The 24,983-nt window shown below is 43.2% G+C and overlaps 3 protein-coding genes across 4 annotated transcripts in view; 2 read left to right on the forward strand and 1 right to left on the reverse strand.

Annotated features, from left to right (window-relative positions):
- The first annotated feature begins 376 nt into the window (after positions 1-376).
- tasorb (transcription activation suppressor b) lies at positions 377-14,173 on the forward strand. 2 transcript variants are annotated; one of them, XM_063890682.1, is made up of 23 exons: positions 377-765; positions 2,116-2,261; positions 2,584-2,676; positions 2,770-2,842; positions 3,227-3,318; positions 3,403-3,537; positions 3,655-3,779; positions 3,889-3,920; positions 4,104-4,209; positions 4,422-4,525; positions 4,777-4,886; positions 5,326-5,398; positions 5,509-5,583; positions 5,847-6,686; positions 8,017-8,327; positions 8,442-8,544; positions 8,636-9,495; positions 10,300-10,422; positions 10,687-10,846; positions 11,220-11,328; positions 11,422-11,600; positions 12,040-12,174; positions 12,428-14,173. In XM_063890682.1, the coding sequence occupies exons 1-23, from the start codon at positions 462-464 to the stop codon at positions 13,642-13,644; spliced, it is 5,505 nt and encodes a 1,834-aa protein (XP_063746752.1). In that variant the 5' UTR covers positions 377-461; the 3' UTR covers positions 13,645-14,173. The 2 variants fall into 2 exon arrangements, with proteins under 2 accessions (XP_063746752.1, XP_063746761.1); XM_063890691.1 differs by having other exon boundaries at positions 12,431-14,173.
- A 1,333-nt stretch (positions 14,174-15,506) lies between these two features.
- The window catches only part of LOC134870138 (metabotropic glutamate receptor 7-like), a 94,864-nt gene continuing 85,387 nt past the window's right edge, over positions 15,507-24,983 (forward strand). Inside the window, exon 1 of the mRNA XM_063892192.1 lies at positions 15,507-15,521. Within this exon, the coding sequence (XP_063748262.1) occupies positions 15,516-15,521 (6 nt within the window). The 5' untranslated portion in view covers positions 15,507-15,515. The remainder of the gene's footprint in view (positions 15,522-24,983) is intronic.
- LOC134870147 (amphoterin-induced protein 3) lies at positions 20,195-23,628 on the reverse strand. The gene is made up of 2 exons (XM_063892205.1): positions 23,148-23,628; positions 20,195-22,545 (listed from the first exon to the last, which is right to left on the reverse strand). The coding sequence occupies exon 2, from the start codon at positions 22,489-22,491 to the stop codon at positions 21,145-21,147; it is 1,347 nt and encodes a 448-aa protein (XP_063748275.1). The 5' UTR covers positions 22,492-22,545; positions 23,148-23,628; the 3' UTR covers positions 20,195-21,144.

A 24,983-nucleotide genomic window follows, 5' to 3' on the forward strand; every position in this document is an offset into this window, starting at 1 on the left:
GTTGATAACCATAATTCAATTTGAATAATAATGGCGTTAATGTGTTTCTTTTGGTAATATAAGTGATCATTTACACAATTATATTTCATTTCAATCAAACAACAACATAAGGTTTAGTTTCATTATAGCAGCACATCTTAAATGGGTGGTGTCTTTATACAGTTTGCCTTGTTAATAAAATGTATCTTAAATTAGTTCACATTTGCATACATCTTTCACCGCCGTGTTCACTCACACATCCATCACTCATCAATCAACAGCACATAGAGTCCGGCGCTACACCGCTCCGCCGCTGGGTGGCGTTTGTAAACATCGTGACGGCAGCGTTTTGCAGTGGTGGAGAAGAACGTGTACGTCATTTTCACAATGGCGGAGGCTGGGTGAGGAGGAGTGTGTGTAAGTGAAGCGGCGTCGTAATCGTTTGAGCTACATTGCCCGTTATACGTGCACTGTGCCCGAAAATGGCCCTGAACCCCAACACGGTTGGGAGAAGGGACTCAGAATGTACCGGGACGGACGATATGCAGCAGGAGGGAGGCGAACCCCTGAAGAAATCAGCCGCCACCTCGGCCACAGCCAACCAAAATGGCGATCAGCCTGGATGTGGAGACGGTGTAATGCCCGAACAAGAAGCCCCTGAGCGGCGCAGGAGCGTGCAGGCAGATGCCCGGAGCTTTGGCAATTCTGCCCTGCAAGGCCAGAGACAGAGCGAAGAGCTGCCACGGAAGAATTTCCAAATCCCGAGGAAGATAAGAGAACGGAAAGGTGGTGCCATATCGCTGCTATTTTGAACAGAGCCTGTCCTGTCTTTCATAATTCTGCTGCTGCATGTTGCTAGCCTGCTAGCTAGCTGGATGGCTTCACTAGTTTTACTAGTTTAACTTAATGTCCACGGGTTTAGATTAAACCAACGTCATAGTATGTAAGCACACAGACAGTGTCGACTAATGTAGGGTGAGTTGCTTTAGCAGAGCTATCTTTGATAGTCCGACCCAGGTACCCAAGTTACAGCAGACAGCTGTCCCTTAAAAGCTCCTGAAAGCAACACACTGCCCATTTGAAAGCGCACCTTGTGTGGCCTTTACCTTTTTCATGGGCCCATAGTCTGATTGAGTTTCGCTGCTAGTGTCATGAGTTTGTTTCAGCCATCACCTGACAACATGTGGCTGTCACATTGACCTCAGTGAAGGGCATGAATAATCCACCCCACCCAACTTTTAAAAATGTTTTCCCAATACCAATAAGTAGGGCTGCCCCGACCCCTTGTCCCAGCTTTCTTTCACTTGTGTGTCAGAGCTTCCTTCTTACACCTTCACCTCAGAGTACAATACACTGGCCCCATCATGTATCAAAAAGGTGTTAGCAGAGTGGTTGTTACAAACCTTACTGTCATACATCACTTGTTTGTTTATATGCAAGTTGAGCTGAAGTTGCTAAAATAGAACCTTTATTAAGCAGCCATGCCACACATTTAATATGTTGACGTTAATATTTTGGTAAACTTCATTGTGAGACAGTCCAGGCTGTGTGCACTCCATTGGCCCATCTCCAGTCTTTAGCGTTTTGTCTCACCTGAAATATTTATCACTTCTTGTCACCCCACAGATTGAGTGAGGCTCACAATGCTCCGTACAGTATTTAGCAAGAGGTGGTCCTTTTCTTTTTATGTTTTTGGATTCATGAAATAAACCTATTGTAAACACATGCAGAGACAGGCTTGATCACGTTTGTTGATATAGGATATTCCTAGCTACTTTTGCTGATCAGTGTTCAGCTTATTCCTTAAAGGACAACTCTGTAATCTACGCTAGTGAGATGGCTTTAGCACATGGGAAAAATGTTCAGTCGGATGCTGCTGGGTCATTGAAACCCCAGTGAGATTCACTGAATGTACACCGAGACTGTCTGATATTAACCTAAGTCTTGACACAGGTCACGTGTACCCTCTTCTCGTGTATGAGATATATTTATACCATATCACCCTATACATGAGAGCAGGATGATGGTCAGCTTGATGTTGCCATCTGCTGTGGTTTGAGTTATAGTGTTGGAATGCTTTACTACTACGCTGCACATGCTACATTTCTAATGCACTGATCTCCTCTCTGTGTGCAGGCTTGTACCAGTTTCTGCCCCCTGACAGCCGGGAGTTTGAAAACCTTGTGAAGATCTTCTCCTCGTTTTACCTAGACTCATCATCGCGAGGAACCTTCTCCTACTGCAAGGCAAGGCTCATTCACAATGAGCTGCTTGAGAAGGAGGTAGGTCAAAGTGTCCCTGTGCTGCGAAATCTCTCTACACACATTTAGTTGCTCTCGTTTCTTTTTTATGGAGCCTTTTTGTAGGTTGAAACCAAATGTCACGCAACATAGATAAATAGCTGTCTTTACAGCTTAGCTGGTAAAACGACTCAGCATCTCTGCGATGCCTTCAAATGTTCTTGTAGCTCACATAGCAGGACAGAGCTCATGCTGAGGGCCAGCTGTAATAAAATGTGATCTTTCAAGTTACACATTCTAACAGAGTCATGCTTGTAAAGCTCTGCTGTATTTCATTTGCTGTCTGCTCCCTGTTTTGTGCCAGTTCATCGAGAAGCGGAGAGAGATGAAACAGGAGGGGCGGACGGAACAAGAGCTGACCGAGTCGTACTGCTTCCTTTACCCCGACAAGTCCAAGGTGTTAATAATGAACATGATGATGATGTTTTAAAGAAAGATGTTTTCTCTTTGTGTATGAATCTAAGCTCTTCTTGTTTGGTTGTTTGTCTAGCTCCAATGGATCTGTGAGAAGGGTCTGTCGGTGGGACACTCCAGGATCACTACACTAGGAAATAATTCAACGGGTGAGTTAGCCTCTGGCATGTTTCCCTCAAAAAGAGGAAGTATTTTTTTAATCTCATGTTATTGTTTAAGCGTTGACAGCCTTGTTTGTTTCCTATTTCAACATATTTAATTTATTGTGACCTGATGAATTTACAACCTTACATGCCATATCAACAGCTGGTGAATGGCATTGATGTATTACACATATATATCTCTTTCATGTTGATTCACCACTGACTACCAACTCATTTATTGAATGTTTTGTCCTTCTCTCTAAGTATCACCATGTAATTGACATGATTATTATGGTTTGAGTGTAAAAAATGATACCTAATTGCATTACTGGTGGAGTGTGATGATGGTGCTGATGCTGTTCCTGTAATTCTGTTATTTTGTCATTGTAGGTGTTTATGTCTCCAAATATTCTGATCTGTTACAAATCAATCCCTTCGAAGTGGGCTCGTCTGGAGACATAATCATTTTCAAAGTCATGAGGGTATGGCTACCACTCTATCTTCACGTTGTGCAGATTTCTTATTCTCGTGGGATCTTAAGGTCACCAGTCTGTTTTGTCTCTCAGGGCCGAATAAAGCACATCCATGAGAACATGCCCAAGAACGCTATGGAACCGAATCCAAAGTTTGACTCTCACTTGTCCAAAAGTGCCAACAGGGTTACGTCTTTGCTCTCTTACCGGGCTTTTGAGCTCACACAGGTAAGCAGGAGTTCTTAGTTATTTCCCTTACTTTATGTCTTTTCTTATGTAATTAAGTTACTTTATGTCTTGGACAGAATTAGTAAACAGCAGTGTATATTTCTTGTTGTCTTTTAGCAATATTTTTTCGAGTTTGCATTTGATGAGATCAAGGCACGACCGAGGCACGTGTGCCCCTACGCTGTGGTTTCCTTTCAGTACAAAGGCAAGGAGGCTGCAGCAACCCCTATGACCTCACACAGGTACGTATTCCTGCAGGAAGTGGTGAAACTTGGCAGTATCTCCATGCAGCTGGGGAGGTTTTCATAGTGTTTGTGTTTTGAAATGAGCCTGCTTTTCATCTGTTAACAGGTTCAACACTATTTCACCTGAAGGAAGGCGAGGTAAAACTTTTTAAATTTGACTATAAAACTAAAAAGCGTCTGTGTTGCACCCTCAAAAGTATCCAAATTCAACACAGTGCAAATCATTCTAGAGAAGAGAAGAAACAAGTGTTTCCAGCTGTTTTGAGCTTCCTTTCTCTCTGTATCTGGTCTGACCTTTGACCTTTGCTGATCCTGTTGCAGGGAAAAGCTGCTACACTGTGTGGAGTGGTCAACTGGTGAACAAGGGCCAGGAGTTATTCCCAATCTGTTTACGATCCTCCACGCGCCCCTACCTCCCTTACAAACTGTGAGTTAACCTTGAGTCTCTAACATCATTCCGTGTATCTCTGAATTACCTCGAAACAATTTCCACTGTTAATTATTAAAGACCCTTTTTTGCATAGAAACCCTCTGTGTGCTTAAATTCAACACTGCAAAGAGGAAGTAAAGTTCCGTGTGCAGTTTTTTTGGTGGATAGTGTTATGATTTGCTATTTTAAATCTGTTTGCTTCCCTAAAGGCCTGAGAAGCTGTTGGTGAGTCGAGGTATGCAGCTGGAGCAGGTGAAGCGAAAAATTCCCTCTGTGCTTTTTTCTTGGGACACTTACAGCGTGTCACGGGAAGGTCAGTCTGAACTGCACATGTGTATATCTCATAATTAAATGATAGGAACATTCCCTGGTGGTGCAGGGTGCATTGCATTACTTGAATTTCAATTCATTAAGCTATTCTAAATGCTTGCACTGCATTTTGTATTACACCAACAGCTACTTGACTTAATCCATTTATATGATTTGACTGAGCATACAGTAAACAACTTCCTTATTAGTTATTGGTCTGCTGTTTTATTTGAAGTTACTTTTCTTGTTCCGCAGTGATGAGGTGTGGGATGTCCTGCAGCCTGTTTGATGTGGTGGACGGAAAAGGAAAACCAACCAATGGCAGCTTGGCAGCGCTGGTCAACAAACTGGAGAGGGACAGGATGGTGAGTCACTCTTAGGGGGGAAAAAAGAAGATGGAAACTCAGTTCACTAAATCAAACAACTAAATAAACTTGGGGCCAAATTGAATTCAATCAGGAGGTCCAGATTCAACAAAAGTATATACCTTCGAACCCTTCTTGTTTCACAATCTGATAAAGCTCCCAGAAATAAAATGATTAACTATTTATACACAATGTTGCATTGAACCTAATCATTCAATGTAATAAAAGTTATTACAATGTTATTATCCCCCAAAAACAAGACAATTATCCAGGTATAAAAATCTATTCTGTTTTTACTTAAAATTGTTCTAGTCAATTTGTTGTTCGCACCAGATAAAATCAAACCTGTCATCACCAAACTGGTATTTTGATAGCTCACATTATCTGATAATGATACACCCCGGTGCTTCTGACTGCAGTGTCGACTCTCCTTATGCAGGTGCTGGTGAAGTCCTTGTTTGACAGGGGCTTTCTGTTCCTGTTGTCCTCATCGCAGATGGTTGAGTCGAAAGGTGCCAAAAAGCTTTTACTCTCCTCTCATAATTCTCGGTGTCAGTAAAACACCTACTTGATTCCTTCGTTGAGGGTTCAGCTTTGAAACAAGTTGCTGTTTGTTTTGCAGAGCGGCGGGGGCGCGTTGAGAAGAACCTGCAAGCATTATTCATCTTTCAGGAGTCAAGGATGGTTGTCAAGTATGGTAAGTATTATTCACACCATCCATTCCTGTTCTAACCTTAACCCCTATCTGCATGAAGCTCCCCACTTCAATGTTTTAATGGCAAATAGAGAATATCTGGATACGACACTTGCATATATTTATTAAATGCTCCTCCTTTTCTGTTAAAAAGTGCATCATGAACAGAGTTGTGACTTCCTGTAATCCAACTCCCGTCTCTAACACAATTAATAGTGCAGATAAAATATTTTACATGACACTAACCTATGTGTCCTCCATTGTAGCATCCAGATTGTTCGAGTCCGAGCCGCTGACGCCAGAGCCCAAGCCTGCTATCCTGTCCTCGATGGACCCGCTCATCCCTTCTCTGCACTACGCACTGTTCAAGCTGCGCCCCAACCCTGGCAAGGACCTGAGCTCTGGGGTGGAGCACCAGGCCACGGACTACCTAACTCGCATGGAGTCGGGCACGGTGCGGCCGTTCATTCCGCCCGAATACAAACAAAACGTGGACGAAAGGACCAACCTGCTCCAAGTGCCCAGACCCAAGTTTAACATGGACGCCGTGCTGCATTCTTACTTCAAAAACCCTGCAAACTCTATTTTACCTCTGAACAAAATGAAGGACGTACATGAAAGGATACGGAACCCCATACCCATCCCCACACCTGCTCCGGCCCCAGTGGAATACAGCCCCGTTTCCGACTGGGGCGGATCAGACAGGGGCTCAGACCGGGCAGAGAGACCCGCAGAGAAGCTGCCCATGGAGAGGCCTCCTCCAGAGAGGCCAGCACACGAGAAGCCACCCTTGGACAGCAGCAGGCGGAGGCAAGGGATGGCCCATTCTAACGGGGCCCAGACGCAGCACAAGACGAACATTGACTCCCCGGCTCAGGCCCCTCCGAGGCTGCGGCTTTCCCATAATGAGTACGATAAGGACAAGATGAAACAGTTGCTTAAGCTGATCCAACTTCATAAGAAGGCACTTGTGAAGGAACCACGCAAGGAGCGGGGAGAGGACGGAGCCTGGGACGCCAACAGTCTAAAGCGGAAGTTTGAGGGAGATGAGAGCATGAACAAACACCAACGCACAGATCCGCATAGCAACGGGGAACCCAGCAGAGGTGAAGAAGGCCGCCCGCAGCTCTCTCTGTGGCTTGATTTAAATTGTCTAATTGAATTTTTGCGATAATTTCCACCTACTGCCTCGAAAGTCCATTCCTTTTGAAATAATGAATATTATATTAGTTTCACAACACAGTCTGATGAGTTCTGAGTAATTGCATTGCAAACTAAAAAACACATTGCTCCCCATTGGCACCTCACATCGACACGCAGCCAGAGTATAGCCTTACAAATTAAATTACTTTATGATTGCTTACATTTTTAAATGTCAGGCATGATCAGGGCTCGTCCAGATATCTGTTAAAATAAAATGGTGTGCCAGTTCATCAACTGCTGCCACAATTGTAAAGTTAAGTGCAGCAGAACCTGAAAAGCAGTCTCTGAATTTCATTCCTAAAGTAACAGTTAAACATTTTGTAATAATGCATATCTTTCCTCACATATTCTGTAAAATGCACAGAACAGCTTTAATGATGAAAGACTACAATCAATTCTTACACACTGTAGCGGCGTTCTATTTCATACCTCCACAAACACAGGCATAGTCGGAGAAGTAGTGATGTTACTTTATTTTGCCGGTCTCCCAAAGTGAAAACAACTATTTACAACAAAATGAAAATAGTGGAAAAAGACTGGAAACATAAATAGTTTACCATGTAACACAAATATTCACAACACATGGAGTTCCTCAATAACTCTGACATACAATAACTCTCACTGGGTCTTACAGCTACCTGCTCTGTAGCTTCCCCAGACTGAACCCCCATCCCAGGCCAAAACAGCCCCTTTTAACTGTATAGCCCCTCTCACTGGGCTTAACTTTCACATACCACCAATAGATTCATCTCGCAAGCGCGCAAGAATTCACTACTTAAACGGGAGAAATGGTGCGCCCCGTCTTGCCAGCCACTCTTGCCGGAAGAGGAGACGGTGGTGCATATGCCTCCCACACTTCAGGAAATGTCCGTCTAAAATCAGGTTTGTGTAAATGTATGATTAAATGCAACGAGAACGGCCAAGTGTGCACCCATGGTCGCGCTACTTACACAGAGGAGAAAACAGTTATAATAGTGAGGTTTGTCAACCAACATGCAAGAACGGAAGGGAGCAGGGAATGTGTGTGAATGTGAACGTGTATGTGTGTGTGTATGCGCTGCCCGCAGCATGTGACGGAGCCGATCCGTCACAACCCCACGTGTGCATGTGAACGTGTATGTGTGTGTGTGTGTATGCGCTGCAGCATGTGACAGAGCCGGTCAGTGACAGAGCCGCTCCGTCACACACACTAATATTGCAAACGTCTGTGATTAATTGTGTGCACCCTGCCAGGAGCCCAAGCTGATGAGATCGTTGATGAGGGCGGGCAGAGCGACAACCTGACCGCAGTGATGGAGAGCATGGGCATCTATGACACGGACCTGAGGGCTCATGGCAACGCAAACGCCACAGCGGTCAACGACACTCAGCGCCTGCTCAAGATCCTCCTGGCCACTCTCAACAAAGCCGTGGCTCAGGGTTCGGTGGCAGTGCCGTCAAACCACGGTGAACCATCGACGGGTTCAGGAAGAGCAGAACCTGCCTGCCCCGAGCCTGACCTTACCAAACTAAATGAGCCCGCACCTCAAACTAACTACACAGAGGTGAGCAGCTGATTAAAAGTCTAGTCTAAAAGTCTGATAAAAGTGTTTTATTTTGGAATATTTTCACCATGAAATCAACCTTTTTGGGGGCCTAAATGTTTTTTTTCTTTCTAGGAGGACATGGACTGTAGCCCTGGTAGTCCACTCAGCCTAGGAACCCCAACAGAGCAAGCTCACACCTCAGACAACCCAACCTGGGTTACCCCCGCTAATGAAGGTACCTCAAAGCAGTGATCTCACTATACCTTTGTGGGCATATTTAGATGTGGTTCATCACTGTGACATGTTTACTGTCTTGTGTCTTACAGACAAAGCACAGCCTTTTCCTGAGCCAAAGCCCGAGCCTAAGCCTGAGCCAGAAGCCGTGACGGTGGCAGATAGCTACCCAGAGCCCAAGACGCCCGCAGCCGTGGAAGTAAAAAAGGCGGCTGCTGCACCCACGATAGCAGTCGTGGAGGAAATTCCCTTCAGGCCCTCCATCAGCCTGGACACTATACTCAACCAGGAAATCCACAGTCTCACCTCGAACATCAAGAACATCATGCAGACTCAGCACATTTGCTATTCTTCACGACTATCCCCGCGATTGCTCCCTAGCCACTGCTGGCTGCCCAACAGCTGCTTCTCAGACTTTGTCAGACCCTACGTCTCGCCCGTCCCCACTCAAGTGGATGTCAAAGCACTTTGTGAGAAGATGGACAAGTTGATCCCCTCCCCACCTGCTCCCCTCAAGGTCACTTCTCCACTTCCCGCAGTCACGACATCTAATCTTACAACACCGCCCCCCACCCCCGTTCAGACTCCCAAAAGTAAAGCGGACCCCTCCATGTTGAAGAGCACCCCCCCCTCTCACGGTGGTAGGATGGGCACTGCCAAAGGAACGGCTAACGCTAAGTCTAAAACAGAAGGCTCATCAGCAGAGGGTGAGGGAGAGCTCTATTCTCCCTCTCAGGTCACACCAGACTCTCCAGAGCATAAGTCCCATAAAAAAGACCCTCCTTCTGGGAGTGGGCCGGGCCTGCTGGCTGGCAGCCTCATTGGTCAGCTAAAACCTGAGGTGTTCAGCAGCCTGGTGGAGATCTTTAAGGACGTCACCAAGAATACGGTCAAATTCTACATTTACTCCGGGGATGAGGGGGATGAGAGCACTGTCTGCAAGGAAATCAAGGTACAACATACAACACAAGATCTCAGTGTGGTTTAGAAAGTACAGAACTGTTCATGGTAATTTATTGTTTGAGGTATTTTTTTTGTGCTGTAAATATTTTGTCAATGTCAGAAAATTGTGAAAAATGCCATTTCAAGAAGTTCCCAGAAGCCTTCACAGCTTTGTTGTGTAATACCAGAACAGAAATATTTTCACAGTTTATCCAAATACAAACTCCTGACATTAGAAAATATAGTGGTTTGAACAGGGTCTCAAATAGCTCACTTGGAAAGAGTGTACATACACAACAGTAAGACACTCGGCGAAAGACCAGGATCCTTATTTACTGATTTAAATAAATGTGCTTATGACAAGGAAATATTTACATTCAGCCAGCTCTTATAGTCTCTGGAGGGTGGCCTTTGTGTTCCCCTTCAAAAGTTTACCTGGATTATCAGAAGAGCTGTCTCATTATTATTTTCTGTGAATATTTTAATTGAATCATTTTAGGGCTACTCCAAACAGTTTTGAAATGTGTAAAGTCTGTTATCTTTCAAATTCCTAATCTGAAGACCTAATTAAGATGTTTTTTGGAGTTGCCGCTAGTAGCAGTAGTACACTTTGTAAGCACACACAAGTGCAACTGCACATCGACAGCAGGAATGTGAAAGGTTATACTCACTCTTCGTTGTCACTATGTGTTCCGTTTTCCCAGAGCTCAGCTCATCCTGTATCTGGCAGACAGTCGGTATGTTAGGCTAAAGGGAGAAGGACTCGTTCATCTGTCTGTCTTTAACAATTACCTCTCTCCTGTCTGTCACAAAGGAGTACTTGAAGAGTCTTGGCAACAGCGAGTGCAGCCCGCAGACGTTTCTGGAAAACAGCAGCAGTTTAGATAAGCTCCTCATCATCATTCAGAACGAGGACATCGCCGCACACGTGCACAAGGTACGATTACCTCCTGTCACCATCCTCATCTCAGCCACCGTCTCATGGCACCAGCTGATCCAAACAGTGATCAAACCTTAATATTAGCATCCTAATTAATTTCAACATCTGCTGCAGAGTATTGTTTTTCTATCTGCTGACGAATGAGTTGAATAATTATAATTATTAGAGTTCTATGCACATCCGTGTATTTTGATTTATACATTCAATACAAATGTAATAAAATAACCTGGTTTGTAAAAAGCTCACCTTTTCATTCTGCAGATCCCGGCACTGGTGTCTTTGAAGAAGTTACCCTCGGTGAGCTTCGCTGGAGTCGACACTCTGGACGATGTCAAGAACCACACTTATAATGAGCTGTTTGTGTCCGGAGGCTTCATGGTGTCTGATGAGTTTGTCCTCAACCCTGACCTTATCACGCAGGGTGAGTTTTACTTTTCTGTGAAAGAGTTCATGGAAATGTTTGGATGAAATATAAATGTTCGGAAATATCCTTGGCGTAGCTATGCAAAATAGATAAAGCGACAAGCATTATGCATTATGCAAAAGCAGCACACCTAAAGTCAATAGAACACACATTTTTAATCGCCCTATCAATGTCAGTGTGTCAAGCTTCAGACTACTCTGCGAAATCTAACATCCAATAGGGGAAAATATCCGAAGGCTGTGTCTCCAAGATTAGTTTTACTGCAGGAACTTAAAGCCAGTCTTAAGAGTATATGTTATAGGCACAGGAGTGGCAATAAAAAAAAGTGGTTAATTTTACCATGAGAACTTATGTGGCTTGTTTTCTCCAGATCGTTTACAGGGGCTGCTGCAGTTCTTGGAAGAACAGAGCACCCCTGAACACCCCTGGCAGTGGAAGGTGCACTGCAAGTCCCAGAAGAAGCTTAAAGAACTGGGGAGGTGAGTACCTAAAATGCATTATCAAAACAGATAGTTGCCTTATCGTTACAGCTCTAATTCAAATCAAATACAATTTTTTCTGTTCTCTTAAAGGTTAAACGCCAACGCCATGGGACTGCTGAACCTCCTCACCATCTATCAGAAGAAGCACCTCGTGGAGTTCCTCCCTTATCACGAGTGTGACACCCAGTCCCGTCAGGCTCCCGACCTGGAATGTCTGATCAAGCTCCAAGCTCAGCACACACAGCAACGGCACCTTATCTTCCTCACAGGTATCTTCAGCCTCATCACTATCAACTAAAGTCACACCCATCTGTCTTCTAAAAGTAGCATTAAACTTCAATGTATACATTTCTTTGTTGGAGTGAAATGTTGCTTATTTCTTATCTTTTTAACGTCTTGATTAGGGATGTCGCTTTACCATAAATTCTGTGAAAATAAAAAATAATAATTATTATTATTGAAAGTTTCTTTCCTAAAAACATGTTTTACAAGAATACATTTATAAATAGCATGGCAAACTCATAAATTACCTTTGACGAGCTAAAATTAACTAGCTGTCCTGCAAATGTTCTGAATCTGGCATCAACTTAGCACCGCAGTAATGGTTATCGAGACGTCCCTATTCCAAATGATATAGAGGTAAAAGTATTAACAATTCTTTTTTTTAATGTTGACTGAATTATTGCATCTTGTGATGTGTTTTGACAGAGAGGCCATTTGAGATGTTCCTACAGTACTCCAGAAATGGGATTGTGATAGGGAGCATTGATGATGTTATGAGCGGTTTCCACAGTCTCATTGGCTCCATCAATCAGAATGAGCTCCCAACACCGCCCTCCACAGGTGGGTACCGCCATCATCAGGACTACACACAGAAACACTGGAGAATTCCTGTCGTTTTGCTGCAGTGTAATTGCTTTGCTAAATTGCCTTTTCTTCTGTACATTTATCTCGCCAGTGAAAATATGATTGTACTGTCCAGCAGCGCTTTTAAAACACACTTTGTGCTGGTAATGCATCTATAACACATTTTTTGATAATATCTTCCTTTCCACTTTTCCATTTCTCTTTCTCTGCCCCTCTCCTGCTCTCCCAGTAGTAAACGATGAGTGTGTGGAAGAGGAGGACATGTCATTAGACTCTGATGATGGTGAGTCAAACACCATATTGGATCCCTCGGAGCAGAACAAGGCAGTTCAGAAGGGGAAGTCTCCGCAGCCCCCCCCACCGGAGACGGAGGAGTTTCGTCCTCCGCTTCCAGACCAGCAGGCGACTCCTGATAGAACTCCAACGCTGTCTGACTACAGTGCTCTCAAGACAGCCATCTCTCAGTTCAAAGCCACCAACCACATGGGAATAAGCTCTTCAGAAATTGGCAGCTTATCACCGGGCAGTTTTCCTGTCAATCCTCACCAGAGCTTCTTGTGTCCCTCAGCCTCTTGGTCATCCTACACTGGCTCCTCTAGCTATGCAGCTTCCCCGGCCTACCCTGCCTCGCCCTGCAGCAGCACCCAAGAGCAAGAATACCGGCCAGTCCCAGCTCCAGCCTCTGCCTCAGCAGGGCCTCTAGCCAACCTGGCTTCCCTCCCCATGGAGGTCAAACCTCCCCCTCCACCTCACCTCATGATGCTGGGACACGTGTATGGCTCGGACACCGGAGGAGCTGGGCCTTCTGGGAACTCTCCGCTCACCACCTCGCAGCCCTACACAGATCACAATGACTCAGCCCAGCCGGCTTACATGGCTGGCATTCCATCACATGCTGGCGGGACCCCTACGCCACAAGACAGGACACACATTGGACATGGGGAGGGTCTATGGGGGACAGCAGGTATCAGCACTTTTCAGACTGCAAGCAGCCAGGGTGGGGTCGCAGCTGGCCAACTGGACCCAAGTGGTCTCTCTAATACTGGGGAAACCCTTGGAGGCAACACCCCTGGTAGTCAGGTTGGCAGGACTCAGGGGAATTGCACCAACAACCTTGGAGCTTCTGTGGGCTTACCCACAGTGGCCACCAGGGGGAGCTCGATAGTAAGACCTAAGCTGCCTCCACATATAATGATGGGTTATGGTTGCATCCCTGGACAGATGGACCACGGGCCCATGCGGGGGGGTATGGGTCCTGGTTCTTTAGGGGGCTATCGGGGCAGAGGAATTCCACCAGTAGGACTTTGGCCGCGACCTGGACGAGGACATGATCGGGGGAACGGGTCTGGAGGTGGACCCTGCTCATGGGGTTACCCAGCTGGCAGGGGCAGGGCACAGGATTACTACTCGGACTACACATACACTCACAATTATGCTCCTGAATAGACAATCATATTTGAAGGGGCAACACAAAGGCCACCCTCCAGAGACTATAAGAGCTGGCTGAATGTAAATATTTCCTTGTCATAAACACATTTATTTGAATCAGTAAATAAGGATCCTGGCTTTTCTACATTAATAAAAATTGATACAGGCAGTGCCGAGTGTCTTACTGTTGTGTATGTACACTCTTTCCATGTGAGCTATTTGAGACCCTGTTCAAACCACTATATTTATATTTGACAGCAAATGTTAATGGCCTTTCGGCTTCTTGGAATTTAACTACTCATTTCAGTTTCATTCTGTAATTCCAGGTTTTGAAACGGTTTGTGAACCAGGGGAAAGGCTGATATTTTTTTAAGGAAAAAAAAAACAAAACTAGTGAATGAAATTTCACTTTTGCTGTTGGTTTCCTTTTTTATTTTATTTTACATAATTTTGGTTATCCAAAATTCTATTGGAATAAACAAATCAAATTGTTTGTGTGACCAGTTTGATGACAGTGTCGAGCAAACTATTAAACCATGAATTATAATTGTCTCACTGTCCTTTCACTTAAACTCCATACTGTATTCAGCTACCTATGATTTATGTGCTCAGCATGAAGGTGGATAATTTAACCTGAAAGAGCAGTAGACTAAAATTAAATATGTAATATGAATTTATAAAGATTTCTTTAAAAAATATTCCTTTAAGAAACAACCGGTCTGATTCCTAGGAGGAAGGGTGTTTGTGCTCATAAACCTATCGTATTGAAAGACCTTTAAACTCTATTAAAAACTAATTGTCTGACCATGACAGAAGCAGAAACTATTTCACTTGAAGCTAATTTCTCCAGCAGAGTAAGCAGTGTGTGCAGAACCGTTTAGAGGAAATGCAACACCTAAAAGCCTTTTGAGACCTCATGCTGATTGCAATTCCTCCCTTAACTCTCCCACCCCTGAAAGTATCATTATGAGGGTCCTTTATTATGTGTGCATACATTGCACTGTTCGTAACGCCATGGTGTACCTGTTGGAATGAATCACCAGAGGGCGCTATTTACTCTTAATGTGGAAAATAGGTTAACGGTTTATCTCCAGAGCCTCATCCTGGTTGTGAAATAGATGCCATGGTAACTCGGGAAACTGTGAGAACACCCCCCCCCCCCTCCCCCACGAGAACACGCCCCCACCCCCGACCCCCCATTTAATCACTTGTAGCTAAGACCCAACACACAAACACTGATGGGTTTTCATTCACATTCAAAGAGCTACATTTAACACCTGCAAAACTTCCAACAATTACAGTGTTAATCCGCTGTGGCTGACTAGGGTTGTGTTCGTTGTTGTTCTCCGAGGTGTTAATTACGGAAGAAGAAGCACACTGATGATTGATTTAATTACTCTACTTCACTAACTGATTTGATGGGAAATAGATAATGAACAAAAAAATGTACACAATAGAGGGTAACACAAGTAAAGCCTTAAATTAATACAATGAAGAAATATTCCGAATTATTGATGCGTGTGTGTGTGTGTGTGTGTGTGTGTGTGTGTGTGTGTGTGTGTGTGTGTGTGTGTGTGTGTGTGTATGGGTGGAGGTGTTATTGAGTATTATTTCAAAGAATCATAATCAGGGATTATAATAAACGAACATTAAACATTGTTTTTCTTTAAATGTCAGGAATATAAAACTGTCCCTTTAAATTAAATACACCTGTAGGAACGTATGCATTTGGCCAGCCTGAGCCGGAAACGGTCCGTGAACTCACCTTTGACACATCACACGTGTCACAAACACCTGTAAAGTCTGTAATGCTAACCTGTTAGCATCAAGCTGCCTGTTTACACACCTAGCAGACCCAGCTACAGTCATCTGAAGATTCGGTCCACCTGATGAATGTAAGTACAACTTTTACTCATGTAGATCAGTGTTGTTCTCCACCACATTTCAGAGGGAAATGTCTGGCTTTTAGGCAGAAATACATGAGTCGGTTGTTCACCAAAAATCTAGTTGCATAGGTCGCTAACTTTGCCTCTTGGCCGTCCCTTTGATAGGTTTAACATCGCAGATGTATCCAACTTCTTGCATTGCATATTATTAAATTTTACAGCGTAGTGAGTTTTGAAACAAAGTCTACTGCATTGACGTTCCTTGGCTGGCAAACTTAAATAATTGCAGCTTCTCAGGTATTTGAATTTTAGCACCACAGTCCTTATCCCTTTGAACTTCTAACATGGTTTCATATAAATACATGCTAAAGGCACAAATAGATATACCCACGGTTTAACACAACAAATAATGTTGCTGACAAACGAATACACACATAAGAGAATGTCTTACTTGAATGAGAGTATTTTTATTATTATTGTTACATTGGTACTTTTACTGGAGTAAAGGATGAATCTGTTATTCCACCCACATAGCCTTGTCATTTGATAAAATTGAATCAAATGTCAGTGGATCAAGAACTCAAATATTAAATAGGTCAAGAGGAACCTGTTGGCTTTATGTTCAGCTCCGAAGATGTTCTAATAGATTCAGTAAACTGAGGAATTTCTTGGTGCCGTTGCAGGAATTAGGGCTTTAGGCTTGAATGAAATGTAGCTCTGCTCTTGTAATGGTGTAACCAATTATCACTTCTCTTGTTATGTGCCTCTACACCACCTCCGTGCAAATCATTCAGCTTCCAAAGGTTTTTTTAGTGCGCGGCCTGTGATGCAACATTGCCTCGGAAATGGAGCCAGGCAGAGATAATGTAGAAATATTGCATAGCTGCTAAAAAGGATACACTGCATGGTGTAGGTAGGCACACAAAACAATCCCAGGGGCTGTTTTTGCACCAAAGAAGAACCTAATCCAGTAATGTTTTGTGAGGCTACGTCAGCAACAACCTTCTAGTGTCTTTGTGGGGGTGTTTTTTTTGACACGGTGCTTTGAGCCAAATGCTAATATAGGATTATATGTATTGATATAGGAAATATGCATACTAATGTGGATTTTAAGCATATGTAATGTTTGCATCTTAGGTAATATGGTAATGCTATTATCTCAGTTCAGTCAAGACTGATGGAAGTTTAGCAAGTATTTGGTCATATTCCAGTACCACTTATTGTTAGTCTGACCTGATAGTGGCTGTAGAGAAAAAGTTAAGAACTCCCAAAAGTTCATACAATTCATGAATGTTCATAAAAAAATGTTCACTAGTTGTTGAGAAATTGACTGCCTTTATGTAAACTTCCTGGCTGCGCTGAATGATCAACAAAGTAAGCAGGTCTCATTCTTTGGGAATGGGGACCATTCAACCTCTAGTCATTGTAATATTTCAGTCTGGACCAGTGTTTGATCAACCAACACTGCCTCCCTGGAGCCATGCAGCTTGAATTACAATACATTAATATGTGTTTAATAGCACCATAAACTGCATTATTGAATATCAGACACAGTAGCAGATTATAGATATAGCATCTCCTATACCATGTCTGACGGCACAAGTGTTTTTTAATTGTAATAATGAATATACATATCTTTTATCACAGTTTGTGTTGTCTTTTAATGGCTGAATGTGAAAGATCATAACAAGGGAAGCACCGTTACCACATGTTCCAATACAGCTTGAAGGAGAAAGGACACAAACTGAACACAGAGGAAGAATACAAAGGCAAGAGGATGTCTGAGAAAAAGTGGTCAAGTGTAACAATGTAAACTTGTAAACTTTGAAGCAAGTGTAATGACATGGCTTATTATATCCAGCAAAATTCTACTCACTGCAGTCAATAACAGTCTCAAAAGGAACAATGCAGATACAAGGCAACAACAGTGTATCACTACATATATTCTCTTTTTTTGCATTGAGATGTGATGGATCCATACATTAGATTAATGAGGCATTCCTGCGCCATGTGCCCCACAGTGAAAAAGACTGAGACAACTTTAAGACGAATACATGTGGCTGGCTTTTCCTCCTTTGAAAACACAGAAAGCAGCCTGCATTCATATTAAATAGAAATAGAATCGGAGGATGAAACCCTTTATTGGTCACATACATGCACACAGCAGAGCACACACAGTGAAATTGGTCCTCTGCATTTCATCCTAGTGCTAGGAGCAGTGGGCAGCTACTGTGCAGCGCCCGGGGAGCAGTGGGGAGGGGGGATTGGAGGTGTCTGGTGCCTTGCTCAAGAGCACCACAGCAGGGCCTAGGAGGTGAACTGAGACCTCTCCAAGTAGCAGTCCACTTTCCATATTTCAAGTCTGTTTGGGGACTTGAACCGGCAACCCTACGATTCCCAGTCCAAGCCCCTACTGCCTGAGCCACTGCTGGACATTCAGTGCAGAGGTAAGATAAAGAGCCTGTTGTCTGGTGTGCAGCAGTCCACATTCATTTAAGGTTTATTTTGGAAGACACCTGCTAGCCTCTTAAACATTTTTTTTTTAAAGAGACATATTGTATAGCTGGTTGTTGGTGGTTAGAAACAAGTACTGTTTTTCTTTGTAGCACATATTCCAAGTGTCCCATTAGAATGAAATAAGGTTATTACTGGGTTTGGTGGCATTGGGCTTGCACCGAGGCTGTGTATGTGGGTGTCACACGTCTTAAAAGATGTATAAGTATCTGCCACAGCTGGATGCCTCCACTCCTGTCTGATGACTGTTTTGACAGTTCAGTAATAGCCCCTGTTGACAGTCAAGGCAGCCCTTCTCTAGTGGAAGCAATTCAGCCTGTGCTATTCAGAGTAAAATTCCCCTTTCACAGTAATTAGATTCTTGAATACGATGATTTCAAATCCCTTGGAGCCCAGCTGAACTAGGGAAAACAATTAATCTGGAAAGACGAGTGCATACTTTAATTGAAGCCCGATGGAGTGTTTTGCTTTGGAGAGGGGCATCTTTTAAAGCATCAATGAGTCCTCCCTTTACATCTGGGTCATTTGTATTTATAATTTGTAAGATCGCTTCAGGATCATTTTCAGATAGAGTTAGGGATGCAGACAAACACTTTAAAATGATATCAGCATTTCAAGGCTACACAGAAATGTAAGTACTTTACAATAATGTGTAAATATTAGATATCACTTCTAAAATGTTCTGTTTAGAAGTGTGTGTATCAATCTGCATGAGCAAAAAATATGCAATGTATGTAGTTAATGCAGTGTTTAGGCCTCTCAATATCTGTGAAGTGCTTGACGTGAGAAGGTTAATATAAAACACTGGATAGCAAATGGCATCAGGATACTAACTTCACTTGTTCTATTCTGCCTACACACTGAGGTTGATTCCCGAAATCAGCAGCGTGGTTACATAACCAGGGTCACTTGTGGACCCTCTGTGAAATAAAAAGCCCTTGAATAGAAATGCTCAAATCATGTCCTCTATGTTTTAACCCGTCTGCTAATCATATCAAAAACATTAAATCCCGACCCAGCTGTGTGTGCTGTGTCAGAGAGCGGAACCAGATTAGAGGGATTTAAATACACTGAAATTGACAATGCACCTGGTTTTTATCCTCGTGGTAATCTCCTAAAACCTAACCCCAAGTCATCACACAATGTTGTGTCTCTAATACACTTTGTGAAAAACAACAGGTCATGCCTCTGATACAAGACGTTATATCACAAGCACATATCGGCATGTTGCATAATCACTGTTCAGCAGTTTGAATGTTGCTTACCACTGCGAAAAACTTTATTAAATATACCAAGTCAGTGGCTGTGTGATTAAACAGAGTGATGCATCACAATACACTCTAACGGATTTTGCCTTAATCCATGAGAGTTTAATTGTGATGAAACTTGCGCTGTGAAAGAGCTCGTCTGTCCCACTTTCATGCATGGCTCGCCATTTGATTTTAGATTTCCCTCTCTTTTTTTTCTTCGAATTTAAATTCAAGTTGCACAACAATATTAGTCCTCTGAGGCTTGAAAGAAGTCAGGTTTTAATTAAGGATTTAGAAATAATCAAAGGCCTCTACTCTAACGACATACTCTCCTTTTGTGAGACGGGTGGTTACTGACGACTGTTCTTTGACATTATATGAAGGATTAAATCTAATCCTATTCAATCTCGGTGCAATCCTTAGTCCCACCCGGTGTTTGTATTATGATTAAACTACAATCTCAAAACATTGTGTTTGCAAGGGTTTAAAGAAATTGATTTCTTTCTTTTGAGGCCAGTAGTGTTTCTCATTGGATTATAAAAAACCCTACATCCTCGACCACCCGTAAGCTCTCTTTGGTCTTTCATGTCTTTAAATTAATGTTCTCTTCCCACACACTTATGTTCTTTCACAGCAGTGCATGCAAGGCCTTCAACATCTTTCATTGCTGGCGTATAAGTGTGTAATTCTGTCATTTGAAGCATGTTACACTGAATTTAAGTAAAAATACAAAGCTTTTCAAAGTAATGCCCATTCAGGCTTTGCATCAGAGCTGCTTGAAGTAGGCTATTTGTCACTTCAGTTCAAATTTTGTGGTTTCGTTTGTTCTGCATAGTTCAAAGTGCTCTGCTGTGTTTGATCAAAGAGATGCTGTCTTTGAAAGCATTCCAATTGCTGTTTGTTTTTTGGTCTGTTGACACTCCTGATTCCTGTACTTACGTATTTGCCAGATAAGCAGAGCGCTGATAGAGAGTCATCGTTTTTGTCTGCCAGCTTAATTCAACAGGTGCATATGCGAAATGTATATGTATGATGGATCACTGCAGGATGCACCTCTGTTTTCTGCTAGATAAGATGTTCAAATGTTTGTTGAACGCTGTAGCGTCTGCACAGAGATGTTTATTCCTTTTCAAGCTGTATCTTAATTCCGTTCTTTTTTATTTCTGAAATTGCCTATAAAAAACGATATCACCAGAGCAGGCAACTGACCTGAAAGGAACAAATCTTTTATTAGGAAGTCAGGGAGTTTCCACGAGTTGGAAAGAGTTTTAGGTTTAGGAGTATTGCTGTATATTACATTTATCTTCAGCTGGTGGTGTGCAAGTGCCTATCTCTGCCCTGCCACACTAATTATGGAGCACTTCAACTCAATCCAGATACACAGGCTGAACTTGCTTCCCGCAGTCCGTCACAGTCATGAACTTGCAGCGTTTTTCAGTCGCATTTAATCCTCGTTAAATACTTTCTGTGAAAAGTGAGCCAGATTCACTCTCTGATCCCAAAACAAATATTTCCCCCTAGTGCCGTACCCTAGTACACAGAGAAGTTATTAGCGGATTTTTAGGTCTGACAACGGCTCCACAGTGATTTAGCAATATCATTACACTGAGGGTAATAAACCGAACTTGAAACTTTTTCTGGACTGTCTAAATGACAGAAATGGAACAATGGTAGATGTTGCTTTTTTGTCCAGGAGGCCTTTTAACTGAAGCCTGCAATCAGCAAAACAATGTTATTTTTTTGTTCCCTTTTACAGCCTTAGCACATTTCTATTACACCTCTGCGCTAATTCCTGAGTCTCAGTTTTCATTTGTCCACAGGGTCTTTTGTTTCCAGCTCGTAAAAGGAAAACTAAACCGTGTTCACCATTAACTTTTAGGTGGCCATTCTATTCTTTCTTCACTTAACATTGGCTCCATGAATGCTACACGCTTGCTGCTTTGGGATCTACGATGGCTCCTTCTGGTGCTGGAGAAAACAGAATGAGGTCCCGGCTGTGTGCAGCAGCTGCAGCGACACGGAGTCAGGTAGAGGTACATGAAGATGCACAACATGGACACCATACAGGCTAGCAAGGTTGTGTAGCCTGTGTTGAATGATTCGGTTTGTGGTAACACTACCGTAACATTCACCTCCCGGGTCGCATTCAGTGCACGTTTCATATCCTGAGCTGAGCACACGTACAAACCCGTGTCATTGACCTTGGTTGCTTGAATATCCAAGGTACCGTTGGGAAACAAGCTAACTAGAGTGTCATTTATGCTCGTCTGGGTTATGTACCCCTTGCTGGGGGTTAGCCATGTAAATGAAAGGTCTGTGCCACTCAGGGATGTTTCGCAGTCTAGACGCACCATTTCTCCCTCTGTTACCGTCAGCTTAGACAGGAACACAGTCACTGGCAGTGACATGGGTTTTTCCACAGTGCAGTTGCGGAAGAAGCGGGATTGTCGCAGGAACCGCACGAACGATCGTGTGTTCCCATAGATGGTGCAAATGTGCTCCTCCGTAAAGTCCCTCAGCGTTTCAAAGCCCCTCAGATCCCAATGCCAGAAAACGCTGTACATGGTGCAGTCACAGATCAGAGAGTTGTTGTGGAGATACAGCCCCCGCTGCACCAGCATGGGCAAAGCTTTCACATCAACCCATGGCAGACGACTCAAACGGTTGGATGAGAGATCCAGCATTGTCAGGAAAGGGTGACTATGGTCTGTGATGGAGAAGAAAGGGAAGTATGTGATCTGGTTCAGGCTGAAGTAGGCCTTTTTTAAACTGCTCAGGCCGTTCAACATCCCAACCTCCAACTGTGTGATCTTATTATTGAAGAGAATGAGCTCCTCAAGCTTCCACAGCCCCTGGAAGTAGTGTTGCTCCACCACATGCAGCTTGTTGGAGGACAGGTCAAGGTACCTGAGGCTGGAGACATTTGTAAACACACCCTCTTCTAGGGAGACAAGCTCATTGTGGGTCAATAGGAGTTTTTCCAATCTGGGCATCTTTTTGAAACTGCCCACACGCAGCCAGGACAGATAGTTGTGGCTGAGGTCGAGGATGACGGAGAAGGTCGGCAGGGACTGGGGTAGCTTGGTCAGACCACAGGAGCTGCAGCCCGCTGTGTCAGATACACAGATGCACATGGGCGGACATATTCCCTCAGAGCCGTGAAGCAGACAGAGCAGCAGCAGCAGCAGAGGGCCTGGATACAGTCTGGAGGTCATCTTTCTGGAAGTCTTATCCTTATCCTCCTAAGTTTCTAATCCCTCTGGCTTTCCCTGGTCAGATAAGAATCAAATGAGAAACAATAAAAAAAAGTGTACAACAAAAAATCGTTCAGACAGGATAATCTTTTAAAGGTGAATGTACCTACCCCTTCACTTACAATTGAAGTTCCTGCTCTTTGATTCCAAAACTAACAGATAAAAATGATCTTCTGCTTTTTTTACAGCTCAGTAAACTCTGTACTCTTTAAACAATGTGAAGCATCAGCACATATCTTTCATTCTTTCTTTCTTTGATAAAAGTATAGTTGTTGTTGTACTTGTGTTTTGTACATGCGTTCACTTTATACTCTTGCATTTATACTAACTAATTGCCCCTCTTAAATTGTAAAACTGAACATATACATAAATAATACACTATTTTGGTGCATTAATCGCTGGAGGGCTGCAACAAAAGTCACATTTCAACAAAACAACAGAAAATTGTGTGTGTGAAAAGCTGGAACCAGTCTCTTACTTAAAAAATATTAAAAAGGAAATGTATTGAACCATCAAAAAGTTGGAAATTGGCATCCTGTTGCTTGACTAAACACTTCAAATAATTGTCAAGTAGGAAACTTTTAAAAGCAATATGAGCACAGAGAAAAATACCTCACCTTTTTTTAAAAATATGTTTCTTCTCGGTTATTACCAGGTGACTTAAATTTGAAGGCTTTCGGAGACAATTCAGACAGATTTTCCGCTACAGACTTGCAAGTCTGTATGAATTTGAAGGCAGAAAGGGGAAAAGTTCATACCACTTTCAGACGAGTGAGCAATTTGGCGCCCTCACTTAATCCCATTCTCCCCTCCAAGAAAAAGAAGAAAAACACTTCAAACCACACATCCAAAGTAGACTGCTTAGCGACAACATGAGGCTCCAACTTTCAGCGCTTCTTGGAAGTTGTATCCCATCAATGAATACCCATTACATTGCGGTCTAATCCTTATCTTCTACTAAGATCCTCCTCCCGAGATGCTCGAGTAAAATGCATTCGCCTTTCTCTCCAGCCAAGTTTAATGTCCCCCTACTGGATTTGTCTTCGCCCCAAATGAGAATGCAGCTCAACTAACATCCTGCAGTGGTTTGCAGTGTATAACAAACAGCACAGAGCTCACTTAATCTCTCACAATCCCCTCCTCCTTCTCTGTGTCATTTAAAAACCAGCCCGGTGTGTCCCCCCGTCATAATTAAGTAACGATGCTGATTGCTGCCCTTCCTTCTCTCTATTTTTTTATTTTTCCCAGTTCCTTTAAGTATAATATAACTACTTTTTAGGGATTTGCTTGATTACAGATTAGTAGAACCTAGGAGCTTTCCTCATGAATCCTACATGCGTCATCTGGTAACCTTTCACCAGTAATCCAAGAGGAATGGAATTTAGCTTTGCCTACTATATTTAATTCTTTTTGTGTGTGTGTGTGCAGTCCTGCCTGGATGTCAGTTTACTTATCATTGTAAATACACCTGTTTATTGTGAGTTATTTTAATTCGGCAAATCCTGTCCATCCTTTTCCATCTCTCTGTGTATTTTGTCAGCTCCTCTGTTGAAAGCCTTCCTGACTGTGACAGTCTCTCTTTACCTGTGTGCCTCCTTACCATGTCGATTCTATTTCAGGGCTTTCTGAGTGGATGGATGTTGCTTACCCCCATGCCTAGAACACACGCACACGCACACGCACACACTCTTTCTCTATCTCTAAGTGCCTTAATCAGAACACCCCCCCCCTTATTTTCTGAGCCCCTGACATCCCTGCTTCCCCTTGGCTGTGGGTTTGACTGGATATATGCTGTCCATGCTGCTTGGTCATGGTGGCCCTGACAGCTCTGATTTCTGTCACAGTAAATTAGCTTTGCCTCTCAGCAGCCACCTCCTCACTGCTGCCCCCAAAACTCCACCCCCTCCCTATAAGTGCTTGGGGCTTTGACTGACTCCCACTCATTCACTCACTTACTGTGCAGAAGCACATAGCCGATTCCCCACGGATTCAGGCGTACTGGATGGGGTTAACTTCTCAAAAGCGAACAGATGTGGAGTACACAGGAAGATGTATGCAGGAAGGTGCAAGGTTTCAGTCTGAGATCACTTTGAAATAACCCCCCCCAATGTTTATGAATAGAATTAGGGATAAGAAATCACATGAATTTGTTTGTCGATATGAAAAAGCCATCACCAGAATCGGCATTGTGGCACACACAATCTTGTCCCAAGGCTAGTCATCGTTTTGGCTTGTACATGTAAGAAATATATACGCCCACACATGTACATCTGAGATATGTTAGAAAAAGACTCTTAGCAGGCCCTTCTTGTAGGTGTTATGTTTATGTGGGCTTATATCATGGCTCAAATAGCCTCAAAGTAATTTCCTGGAAATTTGTTTTACTGTAGAGTAAACCTTCGCCTGAGTTTTTAAGGTATTATGTTACATTCCTGTTTGTTCAATATGCTCAC

The sequence above is a fragment of the Eleginops maclovinus genome, chromosome 1, assembly GCF_036324505.1.
Source record: "Eleginops maclovinus isolate JMC-PN-2008 ecotype Puerto Natales chromosome 1, JC_Emac_rtc_rv5, whole genome shotgun sequence".
NCBI classification, from domain to species: Eukaryota; Metazoa; Chordata; class Actinopteri; order Perciformes; family Eleginopidae; genus Eleginops; species Eleginops maclovinus.

Coding starts and splice junctions, on each gene's coding strand:
- tasorb (XM_063890682.1), top strand. CDS start 462: ATGGCCCTGAACCCCAACACGGTTGGGAGAAGGGACTCAGAATGTACC. Junction 3,319..3,402: donor TCATTTTCAAAGTCATGAGG/GTATGGCTACCA, acceptor TTTGTCTCTCAG/GGCCGAATAAAGCACATCCA. Junction 5,584..5,846: donor AAGGATGGTTGTCAAGTATG/GTAAGTATTATT, acceptor CCTCCATTGTAG/CATCCAGATTGTTCGAGTCC.
- LOC134870147 (XM_063892205.1), bottom strand. CDS start 22,491: ATGACCTCCAGACTGTATCCAGGCCCTCTGCTGCTGCTGCTGCTCTGT.